Source organism: Grampus griseus, assembly GCF_964374135.1.
Source record: "Grampus griseus genome assembly, chromosome: 9".
In the NCBI taxonomy this organism is placed as follows: Eukaryota; Metazoa; Chordata; class Mammalia; order Artiodactyla; family Delphinidae; genus Grampus; species Grampus griseus.
Window position 1 is genome coordinate 71,840,534 of NC_139003.1, and position 20,029 is coordinate 71,860,562.

The window sequence follows — 20,029 nt, forward strand, 5'->3', positions numbered from 1 at the left end:
CCCATCTTTGTAAATTACCACCATCAAACACTGGTTTTATATTAATTTTATGTTAATTGCCTGTTTGTCTCCCCTCCCCCCCTTCCTTACCTAAACTCCAAGGTCACTAAGGCTGGGACCATGATATCAGTCTAGTTCACCACTGCAACCCCCATATGACTCAAAAATAAAATAAAGATGAAATAAAATTCACATTTTATGGCAAGACAAGAAAAATTTAAATGTAAGAATTTTCTCTGCTGATTTGGGCCTCCTCCCTCCCCGTTACTGTGTATTGTGCATCTGCAGACCTCCTTAGGAGATAACCTTCCTTCTTCATCCTGTAAGGGGTCAAGATGATCACTACTCACTTTGTTAAGTGCCTATCTGGATTGTATAATCTGCTGATGCCTCATGTGATGTATGTATAACGCTTTGTCTCAAAAACGTGTATAAGTGTGCTTTGCCATCTAACGGGCAGAACAGTTCTCAAAACTTTCTGAAAAGCCATCTCCCAGGTTATAAACCTCAGGTTGGCTCGAATAAAATTTTCCATTTCTTGCTTAGATCAACAATTGATTAAATTTTTTGTCAAAACAATGCATCTTAAATGAATGAATAAAATAACAGGTGATAAAGAGCTTTGAGTCTAAGTTAGGAAGTAGTATCTAGACATAAATATGTAACATGTATTAGACTGCATAAGTGCCAAGAGAAATGTATATCAATTAGTGGTATGAGTACTAACACCCTCCCACGTCCCCTAGGTACTGTGAAAAAACTCTCTCTATACCTGTTTTCCACTTGTAAAATAGGGATAATAATACTTGCCCTGCCTACTACAGAGATGATAAAAGGTTCAAATAAGTAAAAAGCATCTTCTTTAGTATTCTTTAATTGACTTCAAATTTAGCAAGAGATGAGAATTGGAAGAAACCGCTCCCAAAGCCCAATGGTGAACCTGTTAAGTCCATAAATGGGAAATGTAACAGACTTTACCTGGATTTTGTTGCAAAGCCCTGCAGCAGTCCTGTGCTGGACCCCTTTGTTCAGTGTTCTCAAACTTGGCTGAACATCAAAATCCCCTGAGGAGCTTTAACTTCTCCTGATGCCTAGAGGGCACTCCAGACCAATTAAATCAAAACCTCTCCTTGGAGTCAAGATGCATCTAGGCTGTCTGCAGATGATAAAACATGAATGAAAACAATTTGTCCCAACACAATTTAGTAAAAAACAAGCTGGACATCAGGACAATTCAGTCAAAACAAAACTTACCTGAAATCAATTACTCCAGTAATGATTATACACAAATTTAAAATATGAAGTAGTTTTGTAACGTAACTCTTTGGATGTTCAAAGGCAATTTGCTTGTTTGATTTTGAGAATTGTTTTCTACTTTTTAATCTTTTAAATCTGGTTTGATTGTTAGCCACTATTCACTCTGCATGATTTCAAAGAGTGAAAGGGTGATTCAGCCTGCGTGTAAATGTTCAACATTATGGAGTGACTTTCCCAAATTAACCTATTCCACCTACCACTCCAGGGAAGAAGAAAACAGAAGTACAATGAGATCCCTCCTACCTATCTCCCATCCCACACACATACACAAAGTTTATTTCATTGTGACCTATATTCAGTCTGCACCATTTCCTTTTTCTCTAAAATTTGATCAAAGTGTAATAGGAAGTCAGGCAACGATGGTCCCTGTCTCATGAAAAGCCCTGTCAAGCCAAAGGCAAGTCTGTGCTAGGAAAATCCCCTTTTTTTCAAGAAGAGAAGAGGTTAGAAATGACTTTGACCTCATGTCCACTGACCCCAAAGAAAGAGAGAAAAGTGTTCCTTTAACTTGCTATACTTTTTTTTTAACCACTGATCCTTCCCTCCCCAACATGCACACACATACACTGTATTATGTTAGTCTGTTTCTATTTCTTTCAATCAAAGAATCCCTGGAGCAATATAAATACGCGATAATTGGTGGTTTGGCCAAAATAAATTACAAAGTAATTTGAGTTGTATGCTTTGATTTTTCCAGGAAATATGCACACTTATGTGATTAGAAAAGAATATGGATATATAAATACCGTGTATTAATATTAGTTATCTCTTGAGGGTGGGTTGGTTTGTGGCTTTTTTCCCTTTGAGCGAATTTTCATATTATATTGAGTGTGCATTGTTTTATACTAAAAATAAAAAATCAGAAAATCAGCAAAAGGATTCCCGTTATTGAAGATTTTACAATTTCCTACTGACAAATTTGCAATTTCATTTGTCAGTAGGAAAAATTAAAATAGCTTCAATACAAACTAGCTGTTTGAAATAAATGTGTTCAGTTTGGGAAAGAGTTGTATCTTAGTTGTTCAATAAATTGTGAAATACAGTGCTTTTGGGGAAAATACATGTATAAAATTTACCTAATGGGTTTTGGAAATGAAGAAACAAAACACAAAAATCTGAACACAATATATACCAACCATGCAGACTACTTGTAATTCACAAATGTGTCAGCAGATGGCAAACATGAGCTTTAAATTTATAAAGTTTTGCTTTAGCACAAAGTACCGTAGGAATGGCAAAAACCAAGGCAACTATTTATTGACAGCTGTTTTTTTGGTTTTTTTTTTTTTTACCTATAATCCTTCAATAAAGGACATAGGATCAAATTTTGACTCTGAAAGCCCTTCCTACTGGCTTCTTAGATTGTTGAACTAACAGATGTACACCGTGCTTGCACTGAAGAAAAAGAAATAATAAAGCACACTGCATTACATTTTATTGGATGTAATAGACTTTATATTTTGCAAGCTATGGCTATTGCTGAAAATACATAGAAATGAAATTATTCAAATGTATCTGTCTATAAGTTAAGACCTGACTGCTTTAATGAGGTTATATTTTATTGGTGGTCCTCAAAGTCAGGTCCCTGGACCAGCAACAGCTGCATCACCTGGGAAGTAGTTAGAAGTGCAGATTCTTAGGCCCCACCCAGGCTTACTAAATCACACCTCTGGGATGGAGCCCAGCAATACATTTTACCAAGTGCTCTAAGTGATTATAACACCCGCTGAATTTTGAGAACCAGGGGCTGTCAAGAGGCTTGAAATACAGAAGAGAGGCTCTGAATTTATTATTTCTGTTCAGGTATAACTGATGTAAATAGTGATAATCAACAATGTAGTTAATTACTTCTTTCATATGGTTTAGTGTTCAAACACAATAAAGTCTTTAAAATAAGGAACATAAAATAGTACCCAATTTACATTGACTCAGAAGGGTAGAAGCCATTACCTAATTTCCATGCATTTCTTATACTGAAAGAAGAACTTCAGTTTACGTTCCCCTTTGCATTATACTGAAAGGGATAACATTATGGTAAATTTTGCATTACAACCTATCTATTGAAACAAAATCAAACTAAGTCAAAATAGGATTATTTCCAAGGAGTAGAGAACAATCTTCATGAAAGAAAACAGTCCTCTACAAAATATGTGTTATTCTTATTGTATTAACACACGTATATGTTCTGTTTTCTCTAAGGCATAGTCAAATCCTCCTGCAATTCTTCTGTCACTGAAATAAGAGGCACAGCCATTTTAAATTAACAACAAATACACCCGGACACACTTCCATTTGTAAAAAAGAGAAAGTGTACAAAAATTGTTTATCTAATGTGATAATTTTATCTTAAACACTACTATGTTTCAGTTATCATACTATTTTAATATTTTTATTAATTCAAAATTTCTCAAAGGATACATAAATTGACAGTTCCCATGAAGAGTCAGTGTTTACTCAACTTCTTCAGTATAGAGGCAACCTTTTTTCTCATCTTTAATATATAAATACAGTTTTCACACAGTTTTAATAAATAGACTATTGGTAAATCACATTAGGTGCTTATGAGGGTAATAACAAGGGCAAAAATCTTAAGTATTCATTGTATTTTAACTCCCTAGATAGGTAATTATTTGTGTCTGACTTCCGTGGTAACCAGATATAATAGTGTTGAAACATCCTGATCTTTATGCTTAGATTTTATCTCATGGCCATAGTTCAGATGTTCTGACTACTACCTAGGAATGTGTGCGTTAGAGTTCTCTCTCTTTCTCCCTCTACATGTATATATACGTGTGTGTGTGTGTATTTGTTTAAACCTGAACTTTAAAATATGGACTTAGGTAAAATCATAAAATCATATCCATGGTTTAGCTTCACCCACCTGAGGTTGCAAGTATCTACCTAGGTATCTATCAGTCATTACCAGGAAGGCAACTGCACAGCCCTTTTGGATGAAAGATTCTAGGTGAAAAGGATTGGCTTAAATAATAAATTTCATTTGGGGTATGTGTTTGTGTATGTGGGTGTACACGTGTAGCTGTATGCATTGGTGATGGTTGGAAAGAGGTTAAGAAGGTATCAGAAGGGTTGGGTTACTTTCTGAGGATTTGGTGCCATCTTTATATAACTCCCTGTCCTTTGATGAAAACTAGGGCCAGTATTTTTCCTAAGGCCCTATATTCTTCTCAAGTAGATATCTCTGCAACAGAGTTTCAACACCCCTCTTTCAAGGTTTTCAAATCCGAGGAATCTGGCCAATAAAATTAAACATGGTGCTTGCAGGGGTGTCTATGGAAATTCTCATCTACTTCCATCTGTCTTTAGCTCACTGCAGAACAAAAAGAGAACACTGTTTCCTTTTCTGTTTTTTGAATATTACTTTAAAGCTGTAGTTTAATAAACCACTTGCTGGCTGCAGAGTTCGTGTAGGTGTGAACTCGCAGATCTTTGACATTAAATATATTCCAAAGAACGTGGTATGGAAAGTTTGAGAGTGGAAAGCAGATAAACATGGAGTTTAGACATGGTGCATTTTGACCTAGAATTTACTCTCAAGTAATTACACAGAATGCATACTAATGGATCATATTCTCCACTTCCTCTTATGGCTACAAGATGCTCTTAATACTTTTATGCTTCGGAAATGATTGCAATAATGAATTTATCTTTATCCAGTGGCAAAATGGACTTTCTCACTTGTGAAAGAATGCAACAGTGTGCAGAATTTACAAGGGAAGACACTACATAAAAGGCACATTGGTCAGTCAAATAAAACTCTGGAACTCTGAAATTCACACTGAAATGGGTATTTCTGGGTGAGGAGGACCAATGACTAAACGAAAGCAACTCTATCCCCTTGTGTCTCACTTTCCCATGACATTTCTTAGTGTGATTCCTGCTGTCATGCACCGTACCGGCTTTAGAATGATACTTACTGACAGTGTTATCTCTGCTTGAATAAAACCTCTTCATGTGATGTTTTTTGGTGCAGGTGAGTAGGCTAAACTAGAGATTTAAAAGAAGAAAAAGACAGATACTACAAGAAATGAACAGATCTAACGTATAAAAGCAGAATTTTGTTCATTAAAAAATTAGTTTTCTTTATAGCTTACTGGTCCAATCCCCTTATGAAGCCCAAAGACACATGTACCCCAATGTTCACGGAAGCACCATTTACAATAGCCAGGACATGGAAGCAACCTAAATGTCCATCGACAGATGAATGGATAGAGAAGATGTGGTACATATGTACAGTGGAATATTACTCAGCCATAAAAAGAATGAAATTGGGTCATTTGTAGAGACGTGGATGGACCTAGAATCTGTCATACAGAGTGAGGTCAGAAAGAGAAAAATAAATATTCTATATTAACGCATATATGTGGAATCTAGAAAAATAGTACAGATGAACCTATTTGCAGGGCAGGAATAGAGACACAGATGCAGAGAACGGACATGTGGACACGGGGGTGGAGGTGGACGGGGGATAGGATGAATTGGGAGATTGGGACTGACATATGTGCACCGCCATGTGTAAAACAGATAGCTGGTGGGAACTTACTGTATAGCGCAGGGAGCTCAGCTTGGTGCTCTGTGGTGACCTCGATGGATGGGATGGGGGTGGGGGGGGAGGGAGGTCCAAGAGGGAGGGGATATACATATAACTCTGCTGTACAGTAGAAACTAACACGACATTGTAAAGCAATTATACCCCAATTTAAAAAAAGAAAGAAAAAAAGGAAAAATGATCTTGCCTTGGTTTCTGGCTTACAGCTCCCTGGCTGTCTCCAATGACCACCTAGATTTTTCAGCCTTTTTACATTCAAGGTATGGAGAGCTCAAGCTTTCCCTTTAGTCACCTGAGATCCTTCCTTTGAATTCCTGTTTTCAATTTGAGCACATGCCTGTTTGCCAGGCAACTAATGCTGCTGAAGTCCTGTTTGCTTAGAGTGAAGCACATGGCTGTGGCAGTCAAAGACGGACAACCAGAGAGATGAAGTCTCAGGTTCAAGTTCGGGGCCAGAAACCAAAATCAAGGTAGCACCACAGAGCAGATTTTGGATCTGAAATCAGAAGAAGCAGAACAAATCAAGGGGAGTGCTTCATATGCAGTGGAGTTGTGGTTTAGACCTAATTGTATATAAGTTGCATGATTTGGTTGAATGACTTTAAGAGTCACGGTTACAGCCAGAAATGACCTCACCTTTCGGGTGAAATACTGATGTCTTGCCACCTTTTCTTTATTTCAAATAAAATAAATGCTATTAATGTGACAGAGGAATAGTCACATTTATAGACAATGTACATTATAATAGCACTTAATAAATGGTTGTCTTTTACCTGCTACACCACCATAGGTTTTGCTGACAGATGGCAATAGGCTGATATTGCCTCTCTATCATGACTTGAAAACTTGATATTCTTTCCTGCAATTCGTTCTATTATAAAGGACACAGAGCCTTTATTGTATTTTGCTTAGATATTGATGTAAAAGTATTAATACACTTAGAAGACAGAAAAGACAGATATGTCCAAATCTTGAAAGACTCTGGGGATAGTAATGGGGCAGTGGACATCTAGCAGCATAGGGCCCTTCAAGTCCGTTTATGTGAATAAGGTTGAGTGTTACCTCTTTCCTTGCTGATTCACAGTAAGGGACAGAGTGAAGGACAGTGTTGGCTTGTATAGCCACCCGCAAAGGGCTGTGGCTTTCTTGCCTGGGCAGTAAGCTTGGAGGGCCCAAGGGATTTCTTCTAGCCTCAGCCCCAGAGGTTGTGGAATGACGTTTGAGGTCCCCTGCCTTAGTGAGTAGGTGGGGACCAATATCCTGATTGATTAATAACAAGGAGCGATCCCTGTAGTCAATAAAAGACAATGCAAATTTGACAAGATTTTAGGTTTTTCTGTGAAGCTCCTAGAGTCTCTCTAGCAATTTTCAGTAACAGTACATTTTGGCTTTGGGGGTAAGGCTTGCGATGCCTTGTGTGGCTAAAGAAGCACAGCCTTTGGATGTTAAGGCAGGAGAAGCTTTGAAATCAGTAGACTTTAGCTAATGTGAAGGAAAGTGAAGATGCTCCTAGATCTGCCTATAGTTTATTGATGTAGGTAATACTGAACTGTTAAAATAGTGAAATAAATTTTTTTAGATCTAGAATTTGACTTTTCACAATATATTTCTCGGGAAATACATTCCTAGTAAAAGATTTTGTATTCAGTAGATAATTTTCCTGACAAAAAGAGTTTTAAAAAATCCTTTTGTATAACTTTACTAGGCATCCACATTCCAGCAATTTCTGAATTGGTTTCCTCTGCTGTGAGTAACTGATGACGTGTGATTTATGGACTTGGAATAATTGCACTTTTTGGCTGTCATATACTTTGAGTAAGAAATATTACATATGTTTCCAGAAAAATGATTTAAGGGAGAAAAGAGTGAAGTGATGCCAAGTTCTGAAACTTTACTTGGAAACGGTGTTCTAACCAAATGGTACTTAAGATGCTCTCTCTGTGTTTCTGAAATGTATTTGCTAAATAATTTTTGAAAATGTAGTTCTAAACATGCCACTTTCAAGCTAAGTCAATGAAAAAAGTAGAGGGCAGCATACTGTTCTCACCTTCTCAAGCGCAAGAAATGCAGAATTTTCCATTGACACATGGTGATAAGCTGAATAAATTTCTTCGAAAATAGGAGTTATACATCTCACTTTATCTGTCAAACATAAAATATTTAATAATTTAGTGGAATCTCTGCATGAACAGATTTTGTTTTTAAACATGAAATCTCTAATGCAACTTAATTTTACTACGTGTCTGACCTACACTGTATTTTTGCTAGTTTCGTTCAGTCCTTGGATTTAACTGGTTCATCAACTTCAAATTCCATGGAGTGTTTACCAACTCTTTTCACACATTCTGTTCTAATGATAATTGGCTGACTGTGGAAGAAGTTTTATAAGTACTGAGGGTGACGAACCATTCTCTTCGATGTGCTTTTGACTAACTAGCATTGTCCAATAGGACTTTCTGAGATGATGAAAAATATTCTATACCTGTTGCCCACATGTGGCTGTTCAGCACTTGGACCGTGACTAGCTCAACTGAGAAACTGAATATTTGATTTTGTTTTAATTAATTTCTGTTTAAATTTAAATAATCACATGTGGATAGGATTGTGACGACTGTATCAGATAATATAGTTAGACCTTAGAACAGTGAACTTATGACCCTGAGCAATTCACATTTACACTTGTGGGCAGCCCTAACATTGGTTGCTCTGGATCATGTTCAAGGGTTTTCCTCAGTGGTTCTAAATTCGGGGGCAAAACTTCCCTACCAAAGATATAGGTGCAAATTTGTTGGATAGTTTTTTATTGTCACAACTGAAATGTCCTCCTGGCATTTAGTGGGTGGGGGCCAGAGATGCTTAATGGCCTGAAATGCATAGTACAGTCTGCACAATGAATTACTGTCCACCCTAAATGCCAGTAGCAACCAATCTGACAAATCCAAATAGGTCAGCAGAGTTCTCTAAATATTTCAAGTAAAGATTTCATTTGTGAGATCTCCTATCTCTAGTTAATTCTGTCTCCTATGATCTCTAACCTATTTCCTCCTGCCTCTTTAGGGATCTCACCTTCTTTTATCATGCTCATTTTATCCTGTATCTTCAACCACTTCCTGTCTACATTAGAGCGTACTTTAATTTTTCCCATTTGCTCAAACAGGAAAGAGTAAATGCCCTTTCTTAATCCCATGTCCTCTCCTCATTCACAGCATCCTGTCCCCTGCCAATCTCAGAACTGCACATCTATTCATCAAGTTATTGGGGAAATTATTTTTTGTATCGTGATGGAAAGAAAGCTCACACCATATGTAGTTTCAAAACACACCATTTATTATATAGACATATCAATAGAGTCATCATACTATGTCCCACTTCTAAGCAGTTCATATTATATATATGTATGTGTAGAGACACACACACATATGAAATTTTTCAGGCAGAGTCCACTTTTATTGTTTTATGCTTATAGTTACTGCACCTTCCTGTAGCTAGTCTCTACAGCACACCACCACATTAGTTTCACATATTTTTTTCTAATTTAGTATCACATTACTTTTTCCCAAGTGTGGACTCATGCTAAAACTGTAATGTGGTCACTTAAAATATTCTAGTTCATAGTTCAATGTTTTATGAAAATTAAATTTTTAAGTACTTGAACAATGTCTTCCTAACTTCCCCTGCTTATCTCAAAAAGAATCACTACATATCCCAAATAAATCACTCTAAATAACTGAGTCCTGAAACTACTGAGTTAAAATAATTACATTAAAGATACATCTATACTTGGTTAAATACACTGTAGACTACTGGAATAACTGTGATGATGGCATCTCTTCTTAACTCTATGTCTAAGCAGTGATATGCCTACTTTTGTCCTTTAATGGGTGATTTTATATATCATTTCAAAAGAAATTAAAACATCTTACCGATGTATTATAACTCTGTATTGTACAAACATGTCTACAAAGAAATGCCACCTAAAATTAGAGTCAGTGGTTATTCTTTCAGTACAAAACTACATCCTTGCATAAAATCAGGAGAACCATATACACACAAAATACCTGCATTATATAGTATAGATTTTCAGTGACAAAGATCATGCCTATTTATGGCATCAAATAAACAGAAGTGAAGTTGATTTATTATTTGAGGCTGCATTTGTGGGCCACTTCTGTAAATCTGCTGGCTAGTGAAGTTATTCATACGAGTTGGGAGACTTAAAAAACACTACCAGACAACCACAGTCCCGTCATTTCTTTTGAACATATACAACCAGATTTTTTATAAGCTGATTTAAATAGGGTAGGTGATGATCAAGTTGTTATAAAAGACCTTCAGATTTCCATTAACTGGCATTATTTTTATTTTGTTAGCACAACTAAAACCTATATTTTGCTTCTAAATTATAACATGTTCTCATACTGGATATTAAAGGTGCTAATTTACCTATCGTTCAGTAAGTAACTCATAAAAAATGACCTGAAAACTGATTAGCTTTGCGGAATAATAAAAGTGTACAATACAATGAGTTACATATTTTAAAATATATACTTTCTTTATCTGTTGCCACAAGTTATATTCTCACAAATATTTTCAAAGACCAAGCTATTTTCTCGCCTGTATGTAGTGTCATAGATTACTATTTTAACATTCCGTTATGGAAGAGAGGGTTGAATTTAGCTGTGTAAATATAAGCCTATCTTTTAATTTCCTTCTACAGAGAACTCTTTCAGGTTCTTTGGATATAGGCATTCTTAAAAAATGGTCTGTATTTTTCCATGTGAATTGTAAAACAAAACCAAAAAACCTAAATTAAATTCTAACAAAGCTAATTGTACCTGCATCTTTTGGGAATACATCATCTGTCCTTTTATATAATTTAATTGAGCTGTAAAGTGTTTGAAATATAAATAACATGAATAATTGCAAGTCATTCTGTCTATATTTATAAATGTGAAAGTATTTGAATTAAAGTTGTTATGCTTATAAATCAATATTAATAATTGTTCTTACATAAATATCATAATAATAGTAAAATGGCCAAATAATTAAGCAATCTATCTTGATACTCCACTATTCAGATCACTTAACTCCGTAATATCAGCCACAATGATATTTACATACAGCAGACATAATAAAGAAATAAAATTGAAAAAATTTAGTAGAAATTAAATGTGACTTTGTGGGCATAGAAAAGCCTTGAACAATTGCTCTCCCATTTCTGTGGGAATAGAATCTTGACAATATCCCCACAACACCACAATTTCCTTTCTACTACTTATTTACATTCATGAATGCTATAAATATGTCCTATATATATTTTCTATATTTACAGTATATATACACACACATACACACACACATACTTTATTTTATTCTTAGGCTCATTCATGAACATGCCCATCAATTTACACAGTATAATCAAAACATATTCATTTATAACTTTTCACTCTGTGGAAAAATGCAAAAATATCATACAGATTAATATTGTCTCTCTTAAAAAACCTCTTTTTTATGTTTTAGGGTGTTTTTTTTTTGTAATTTACAAATAAATTATGAAATATAGTTCATTCACAAATTGAAAATAATTACAATGATTTTATAACAAGGCATTGCTGAGGTTTTAAATTGTGGCATTCTTTGAAGCCATCGTCTTTCAGAACAAAGACATCAATAAATTATTATTTCTTGATATTTGCACTTTTTAATTACTTATATGAAATATGTCATTACAAATCTAACACTCATGCTAGTCAAATAGTGTTTGTGTAGAATATGAATCTTTCTATTCTATCTATTCCTTTTTTTTTTCTTCCTGAAAAGTCTTTTTTAGAACAATCTGGAAAGTTGGTTGAAATTACTGTACTAGAACATTTCTGGAAAGTTTTTCACCAGTAAAAAAAAGCTGAAGAAGTAAAGTGAGGCAAAACTGAGGAAGAATAGTTTTAGTAAGTACTCAGGAGAGATAACAGCAAATGCAAGAACTGTTTTAACTTATCTCCTAGTCCTTTGGTATTTCTTTGCCTCGTGAAAATCTTAAAAAGTGTTCAGTTCTTTAAAATATTGATTATACTCTTCCATTAAATATCAGCTGTGGTCCTCCATTGCTCATGTTGTCTGTCATTTCCTGTTAGGAAAATAACATGAATTAATTAAAATTCACTTTCAGAGTAAGGCATTAATTTGATTAATGGGTTTACAAAACAGAAATTTCAAGTCATTGAAAAACTTGCTGACTTTTGGGGAAGGACAAGGATTAGTGCTGTTGCTGAATTTGAGGAAATGAAATTTCATGGAATCTTGGAACCCATGAAACACTGAAGTGACAGTCTGTTAGACCAAAGTCTTCTACCCACAGCAACAGTTCAATCTCTCCCCAGCCCCCTTAGTCTCCCCTCTCGGCCCTCAACTCTGTTTTGGAAAGACCTGACCTAGAAAGAAGATGGTTAAATACTTAACTTTTTCAATGTATAGGTTCCTCTGTTGAGCATGTCAACAAAATGCCAACAGATTCTAGGGGTTACCTTTGCTCTATAGAAAAATGTGTGGGCTTTTCGTGAAGAACTGAAAAATGTCCACCAGGGGATTGCCTATCTGTAACTGAAGATCACTAATAATTCATAGTAGGACAGATTGCTTTTCACGACACTTCACTCATACAGTAAAAAACAAACTGTAAAAGCTGAAACTAACACACCATTGTAAAGCAATTATACTCCAATAAAGATGTTAAAAAAAAACCACACACAAAATAAATTTAAAAAATAAAAATTAGGAAAAAAGCTCTTAACATGTTTTTTAAGAGATCAATTACTAAGTAGTTAATAAGGAAAACTACATGGGAAGGCAACAGAAATTTCGATATCAAGAATGAACTTACATAAAAAGTTTCACTTGCAATTTTAGAAAATATGTTAATTTAAGAAAAATTCAGATGCTTTGAATTCATATGTTTTGTTAAACGTTAAACTCTTCCCTACACAATAAAAGGTAATGAGGACATGTGAGGCCCATTCACATTTATAATGGTTAGTGCACCATATTATAAATAATATTTAGGCAAAACTATCTAAAAATAGATGAAAACATCTTTCCCCACTTGAACAAGCCTATTTGCAAAAAAGCTGTAAAGAGGACTCCAATTGAAATAAATTATTTTCTCAATGATCTTAAGCCTATCAGGTATATCTACTTTCTGTTTGGGTGAATTAAAAGTAATGTGTTTGCTTCTGTAAACTTTAGAAATTCTTCCAAATCTTTATTTCAGAAATGAAAAGATATCACATGCCTCATTTTTAGTATCTTCTCTTTGAAAACTCAATATAGGAGATGGAGTAAAATACAGATGCTTACTTCTTGGATTTGGTGGTTTTGAAAGTTGCTTAGGAGAATCAGTGAGGGACTGGAAGGTAGGAATTGGTCTGATTTTGGAACTTTGCTTTTGAAAACTTTGGTGTCTTTTAGAACACGGGGTAGAGCTACCGTCAAGAAAATGCTGAGGAAGAAGACAATATGCAAAGAAGACTCTTCCTCTTCTCACATCAAGACCCATCTCTCCATGCAAAGTGCCTTGCCCCTTCCACGCCATAAGGGTAGTGTTGTATGTGGGTATCCACTATACCTACCCTAATAAGGTGCTGAGGAATTACCTAAGGCCTAAAATCTCATACCAGTTTAGGGTAAAAGCTCTGACAAAAAGTGGAGAAGTTCTTTGGGCGCCAATAGCCAGCCTCTACGGTCTGGCAATGGTTCACTATAACTGAGAGGCTGTCTCTGCTAGATATATACTGTGAAATTAGGTCCGATAATACATTGGGGTTATTCGGCTGAGGGTAAGTTTATTGATAAGATACCTGATTTGAGGTTCATTTAAAAACTCACTACTGGTGGCAAGAAAAATAGAAATGATCTCTCCAAAATGATCTTTAATAAAATTTACTCATCCATCTATTTCTATTCCTTCTAGTAGGACAAAAACAATTTTCTAAGGAATTTATAGAAGATTCATAGATGCCTTTACTTCTCCTAAAATAACTCTGCATTCAAAAAGTAGCTTAAAAATAATCATAAAAAATTAAGGTATAAACTTTTATTGTGGGATTAAGAAAAAAATCCAGTTTTTAAAAACCTTACCAAAAGAAAGAATTTTCTTAACTAAAGTCACCCTAATATGGACACAGAAAAATCACTGGTAGGAAAAAACAGTGAAAATTAGTTTTTAAGTGGTCAAGTATCTTCAGTTTATTTGCAGATAGGCATGTCCAATTTAGCAAAAGATTATACTTTAAATTTGGGCAGGACCAACTGTGACTGTTTGCAAGTGGATATACTTTCTGCAATTGGGCCATAATATCTGTGTGACTCCCTGTATTTCTTATTATATTTTTTAACCAAAGCAAGAATGGTGACTATTTATTTTCAGAAGTATAAAATATGGGAAATAAATTTGAAATGTATCATATCAGATAGGTTTATAAGAAGAAAGCTTTTATACAGAATTTTTACTGTATTAGTGTCAAACTTAAGTTATCTACTCATGCAGCTTTAGCATGAGAGCAATACAAAGTTTGCCTTTATCAGACACATGTATTATTAAAAACAAAACTCTGGTCTGTGAATGATGATATCGAGTCAGAATCATGATGTAGCAGAGAATAAAGGAGTCACAAATCATCCAAGCAGAAATGTGTTTGGATGCTCACAGGCAGGCTGAATATTTTAAATACTCAACCAACTTTCAAGCTGCAAGACTTTGCCATGTTGGTTTATATCAGGTCCTCAAAGTAGTTCTCACAAAAGCAATACTTTGAGGAACAATATCACAGCATCAGTCCAGACTGATCTGCTGACATCATGGCTTCCTAGAAGAGGCAGTGCTTCCTGCAGTGACATTACAACATGGTAACTCCCTAGAAATCAGCGTACCTTGTAGGTAACTCTGGTGTCGGGTGCACCACCGGGCAGCTGGGCAAGTCGGTTATTTCAATAGCCCTCAATCTCTAATATAAATATAACAATCATACAATAAATATTGCACAAGCATAGACACAGAAACCTAAATCACACTAATATAAAAATAGAGCACAAAAGAGCCATTATCCAAATATATAATGATAACCTATTTTTAACAATCCATTTCTTTAAATTACCAGTCCTGCTATTTGGACTATTAATTCTTTTTTGAAGGATACATGTAGATCTGTTTAAAATTGCTTTCTGGGAACAATTTAAGAGCATCTACTCTCCTTATTTGAGTGTATAAATTGTATATGAAAGGGAAACACATAAACTACAGAATATTTTTTCTCAAAATCACATTATAAAGAAGTATGCAATTGTAACTCGTGCTATTCTTTCTTCTATTCTGTTGTTATGCAATTTTATTTCCATGATATCAAGTAAAATGTGATGTGGCCATTATCTTAGTGAGTTTATTTTACAAATGCTTTATCTTTTCCTTAACGGATCCAGTAGCAGGAGCTGAATTAAGAAATATGGGCAAAATGTAGAAGAAACACAGACAGCTCACTATATCATTTGTCCTTTGATGCAATAAATGTAACTTCTTGTTTGAATGGGTATCATGAAACAATTATGCAAGGAACATTATTTAAAATACAGGCAAAGCTACCCAAATATGCATGAAGCTTAGATGAGAATTAAATGAAGCTTTATGTGTATTGTAATATCTGCACTGATAGGCAGGGCTTTTTGTTGCCTTATTAAAAGGCCCCTTTATGCGTGAAAATCTAATTTACATAATCAAATGCATCTACTTACAAGCACAAGGGGTGAGTTAGAAAGGAGAAGCCATCGGATTTCTAAAACTGATATTATTGAGTTGAGAGTGTTTTTAGTTTATGTTTTTCCTCAGTACAATACGTTAAAAATCCATATTTATAAGACATTCAATATTTTATTAGTTCTATTTTAGGAGCTGTGTTTTTATATAGATAAAGAAAATTATGTCAAAAATAGGTGTGCCCAGAATTACAGGGAAAAAATAATTTAAAATTCCTATTCTTAGTCCAATAGGGCCAAATTTTTATAAAATCCAAATCCTTAAATTCTCATCTAAAGCTGCAAGTTGATTCACCTAGATTTGACTGCAGTCTTCATGTGATAGCAATGAGAGGCAGAGGTACAAAACTCACTTTCTCAGCCATTTCATGAGAGTGATGCAGAGAATGCTCCCTCTCTGAGAACATCCTCCTCTGTTCATAGCTGGCTAGTCGACAAGTGAGCCACGAAGAGAGGGTGCAGCCCCCGATCCCAATGCACGCAAGAGACATGGACGCGAGATGCAGGGGATAGAGGGAAGAGGTCTTCTTTGTCACTGCCCGAAGGAACTGAAAATTCAAGATGCCCCCAATGAGTCCACAGATGCAGCAGGCAGAAAAGAGGATCATCTGATACGAAAAAGAGAGGGGGAGTTAAAGCTGACTGGAACACACTGCACCGACCTGCTGCACGTCAAGGATGGCTGAGTTACAATAAAGAGAAGGTGCTTTTGGTGCTTCTTAGAGGACAGGGGCTCTCTTTTCACCAAGATTCCCTGCACTCTGACTCAATGGAGAGGGAGTAGACCACAGTGTTTCAGGAATTAATAGTTGACTATATAAAGGCCAGGGATACATCTTATGAAAACTCTGAAGTAAGCAAAATTTATCTTCTAGGTAGATTCAGATTTAAATAATATTTAATATCTATTGCATGCTACTATGCATTTCAATTAACCCACCAAGCTATCCTCTGAGAGGTGATATACATTTGGAAAATGAATGATGAGCAGTTAACACTCAAATTTAAGAATTGAATCCAGATTTTTTGACTCAAATTACGGTTTCTCTGTTAATTCCCACCCCCGCCCCCCAATATTTAAATGTCTTCTCCCTGAAATGTCATTAGTTCCAATGAGCTTCAAACCTCCCCGTACTTCTCTAGCTGTGTGAGCTTAGGGAATTTAGTTAACTCCTTTTTTTTTTTCATTTATAAGAATTTTATTGTTTTAGTATCTATTTTCCCAAGAGATAGTTTAGGGACCCTCTATGAACTGGTGCTTTATGTTACAAATCTTTTGTTACTCTGTGACACCACACAATAGATAGTCCAAATCCACTGTTTGGTTGACTGCTATGGAGAAACGCAGGATGTAGCTTTGCTTTTGATCCTACTCTTCCCTTGATCTGAGTCTCTGTTAATAGAGCTAGGGTTTTTTTTTTTTTTTTTTTTTTGAGCTAGGGGTTTTTATTCAACCTAAATATCATAGGATCTCTGGCAGAACCAAGCACAACACAATGCCTTTTGTGCAGTAAATGTTTAATACATTTAATTTAATATTCCAATAGCTTTAATAATTTTATTCTGTATTTGTATCTAGTCTAAATTCTCCCATGAGCTTTGATGATACTTTATAGTGTGATACTAATTTAATTATTCAACCCTATTTCCATTTTTCTCTGGAACACTGTCTCCACTCTATTCACCTCCCTTGTCCCTCAGTATAGCTTGTTCATTCCCATTTCAATAATATTTTCATTTCCTGGAAATTATTTTGCTTCTTTCTTGGTTCCCTAGATGGAAGACTGACACAAATCTAGTCCTAACTTCCTCAGAAAGCATTCCTGGACTTGACTGATCTCCTTTGGCATAAGTCCACAGGGCAAAACAGCTATATAACTTACTTTAGCATTTAATTTTACTTTATTAGGTATTATTTTCTGTTGACAGTTAGTTGACTTTAGCAAACACTTAATGAGCACCTAGCATCTGTTAGGCCATGAGTGAGGCAGCAGTTGTCATTACAAAAAAAAGAACAGCTCATAGTTATTCCCCTTGAGAACACTGCAGCCTTGTGTGAGAGAAGATCCAACGTTCCAACATATTATGGCAAATATTAAGAAAGACGGATGAAAGGTAGCCCTTGGAGTACGGAGCAGGGGAATGTAGCCCAACCAGGGGTTTCAGATAAGGCCTCCTTGACAACAGTTCATCTAGGCTAAGTGCATGTAGTTCCCAGCAAAGGGTAAGGCCATGGATGTATGAAATAGAACAATGGGCAGAATGGACTACAGGTAGTTTGTTTTCTTTCTCTAACTTAATTCAGCATTCCTGATTGTGTCTGTCTTTCTGTACTTATCACCAAAACTGAAAACCCAGTGATGGATGAGTATAATCTTCTAATGGTTGATGAAATATAGCATTGAATGTCAATTACCAAATCAACGAATCACCCCAAGTGGGAAATTGCAGCTCCCAATGTCAAATAGAATCAATCAGTTATATTTCCTTCTAAAGTATATTCAAATGACATGCTGTTTCTTGGAAATATATTTTGGTGTTTACTCATTCCCAGAAAATATGGAAAGATATTACATTCTAGCCTTCAAATAATGAATTACTGTTAATTAATAAAATAAATAACAAATTTAATAGACTATTACAGGAAAACACTATCTCTCCTGATGTTATTGCCATTAATTCCTTAAAGGCATGACACTTCATTAACATGTGCAGACAGAACATTCTCACTCAGGAATTAAAACGTTAAAATCTGTACCAAGTTTATAACCATATACTATTGTTAAATCTTACCAGACTAGAGATTCTAGACTTTAGAGTTATTTGGAGTGGAGAAATTTTCACATAATTTTATTAAAGGGTAGAGAATCTTAGACAGTTAATGTCATCTATGGGAACCTCAGATGGTACAGGAGGATAAAGTGGATGGTAGTTTCTAAAAAGCTTAGATCTTATAATTTTTTTTTTATAACTTATAAGAGAATTAGGAAAACAGAAAAGACGCTAGTGGCCTTTAAAAAAATCCCTTCCCTTCCCTTCTTCTATGAACTGAATGTTTGTGTCCCTCCAAAATTCATATTTGAAGCCTAATCCCCAATATTATAGTATCTGGAGGCAGAACCTTTGGGAGATAATTAGGTCATGAGAATGGAGCCCTCATGAACGGGGTCCCTGTTTTTATAAGGGATTCTAGAGAGCCCGCTTCCCTCTTTCGCCACGTGAGAACACAGCCAGAAATTTGCAACCCAGAAGAGAGTCTTATTAGAATCCAACTATGCTGGCACCCTGATCTGGGACTTCCAGCCTCCAGAACTGTGAGAAATAAATTTCTGTTGTTTGTAAGCCACCCAGTCTATGGTACCTTGTTACAGCAGCCCAGACTGACTTAGATGTCTCCCCTCCCCGGCCCACCCCTCGCCCTTCCTCCTTTCTCCCTCTCCTCTCCCTCCCTTTTCATTACTTCCCCTCCCTCCCTCCCCCTTTCTTTCCTTCTTTCCTTCTTTTGTTCCTTCTCTCTTTTATTCCTTTCCTTTTCTTTCATCCATTTTCCAAGAAATTGTTACTATATAGCCATGAAGAGTTTTGCTAGAGGAAAAGCGTAGAAAGAAAGCAAACCATGGTAAAGAGTGATGGGAGAATCACAAATGCAAATTACAAGCCTCCAAAAAAATTTTTATCCAAAGGTTTCCCTTAATGTAATTTTTTAAAATTACATCTCACATATCTAAAGCAATGGCGGCTTCACCCTTTTTGTCGCAATAGGTATTCTCACAAAGAAAACTGTGATTAGAAAAAGGAGTTGAACAAATGACTGCAATACTTCCCCTTCCCTGGTATCCTGGTCCCCTTCTCCTTTTTTCAGTCTCAAAGACCACTTTCTAGGGTCCATGTACAATATATTTTGCCAACTTATAAAGGTCTGTGATATTTCCTATTGTCCTCAAAAAAATAAACATGCTTTTTCCTACTTTCTAACTCTCAAAAAATGTCATGAAAGACAGTAGGGAATCCACACTGCAGCACACAGAAATCCTCCTCCAGCCAATATCAGAGTGAACTGGGAGTGTATTCCACAACCCCCAAAACCCACAGCAGTACCATAAAACTTCTGAGAACGCTTACATTTGCATTCACAGTCATAAAATAAAATAAAATAAAAAAACTTTGGGAATTAACTACAACTATAACAACACAGCTGTTTTGCTGCTTTGCAAAATTAACTTCACAGTCAAGGCTAGTAATCTTTAGGCCCAGTTCCATATCTAAACAGTTAAATTTCCCATGAACTCAAGCTCTGTCTTTTTCAGCTCAGTGAAGGATTCTTGTGAGTGTCTGGGAATCTATAAA

The 20,029-nt window shown here is 35.6% G+C and overlaps 1 protein-coding gene across 2 annotated transcripts in view; it reads right to left on the reverse strand.

Moving 5' to 3' along the window:
• Nucleotides 1–11,948: 11,948 nt before the first annotated feature.
• Nucleotides 11,949–20,029, reverse strand: part of TMEM196 (transmembrane protein 196) — a gene marked incomplete at both ends in the record, with an annotated part of 51,731 nt that continues 43,650 nt past the window's right edge. For both annotated transcript variants that reach the window (XM_082661455.1, XM_082661454.1), the window contains 2 exons: nucleotides 11,949–12,008; nucleotides 16,036–16,290. In XM_082661455.1, the coding sequence (XP_082517581.1) occupies nucleotides 11,949–12,008; nucleotides 16,036–16,290 (315 nt within the window). The remainder of the gene's footprint in view (nucleotides 12,009–16,035; nucleotides 16,291–20,029) is intronic.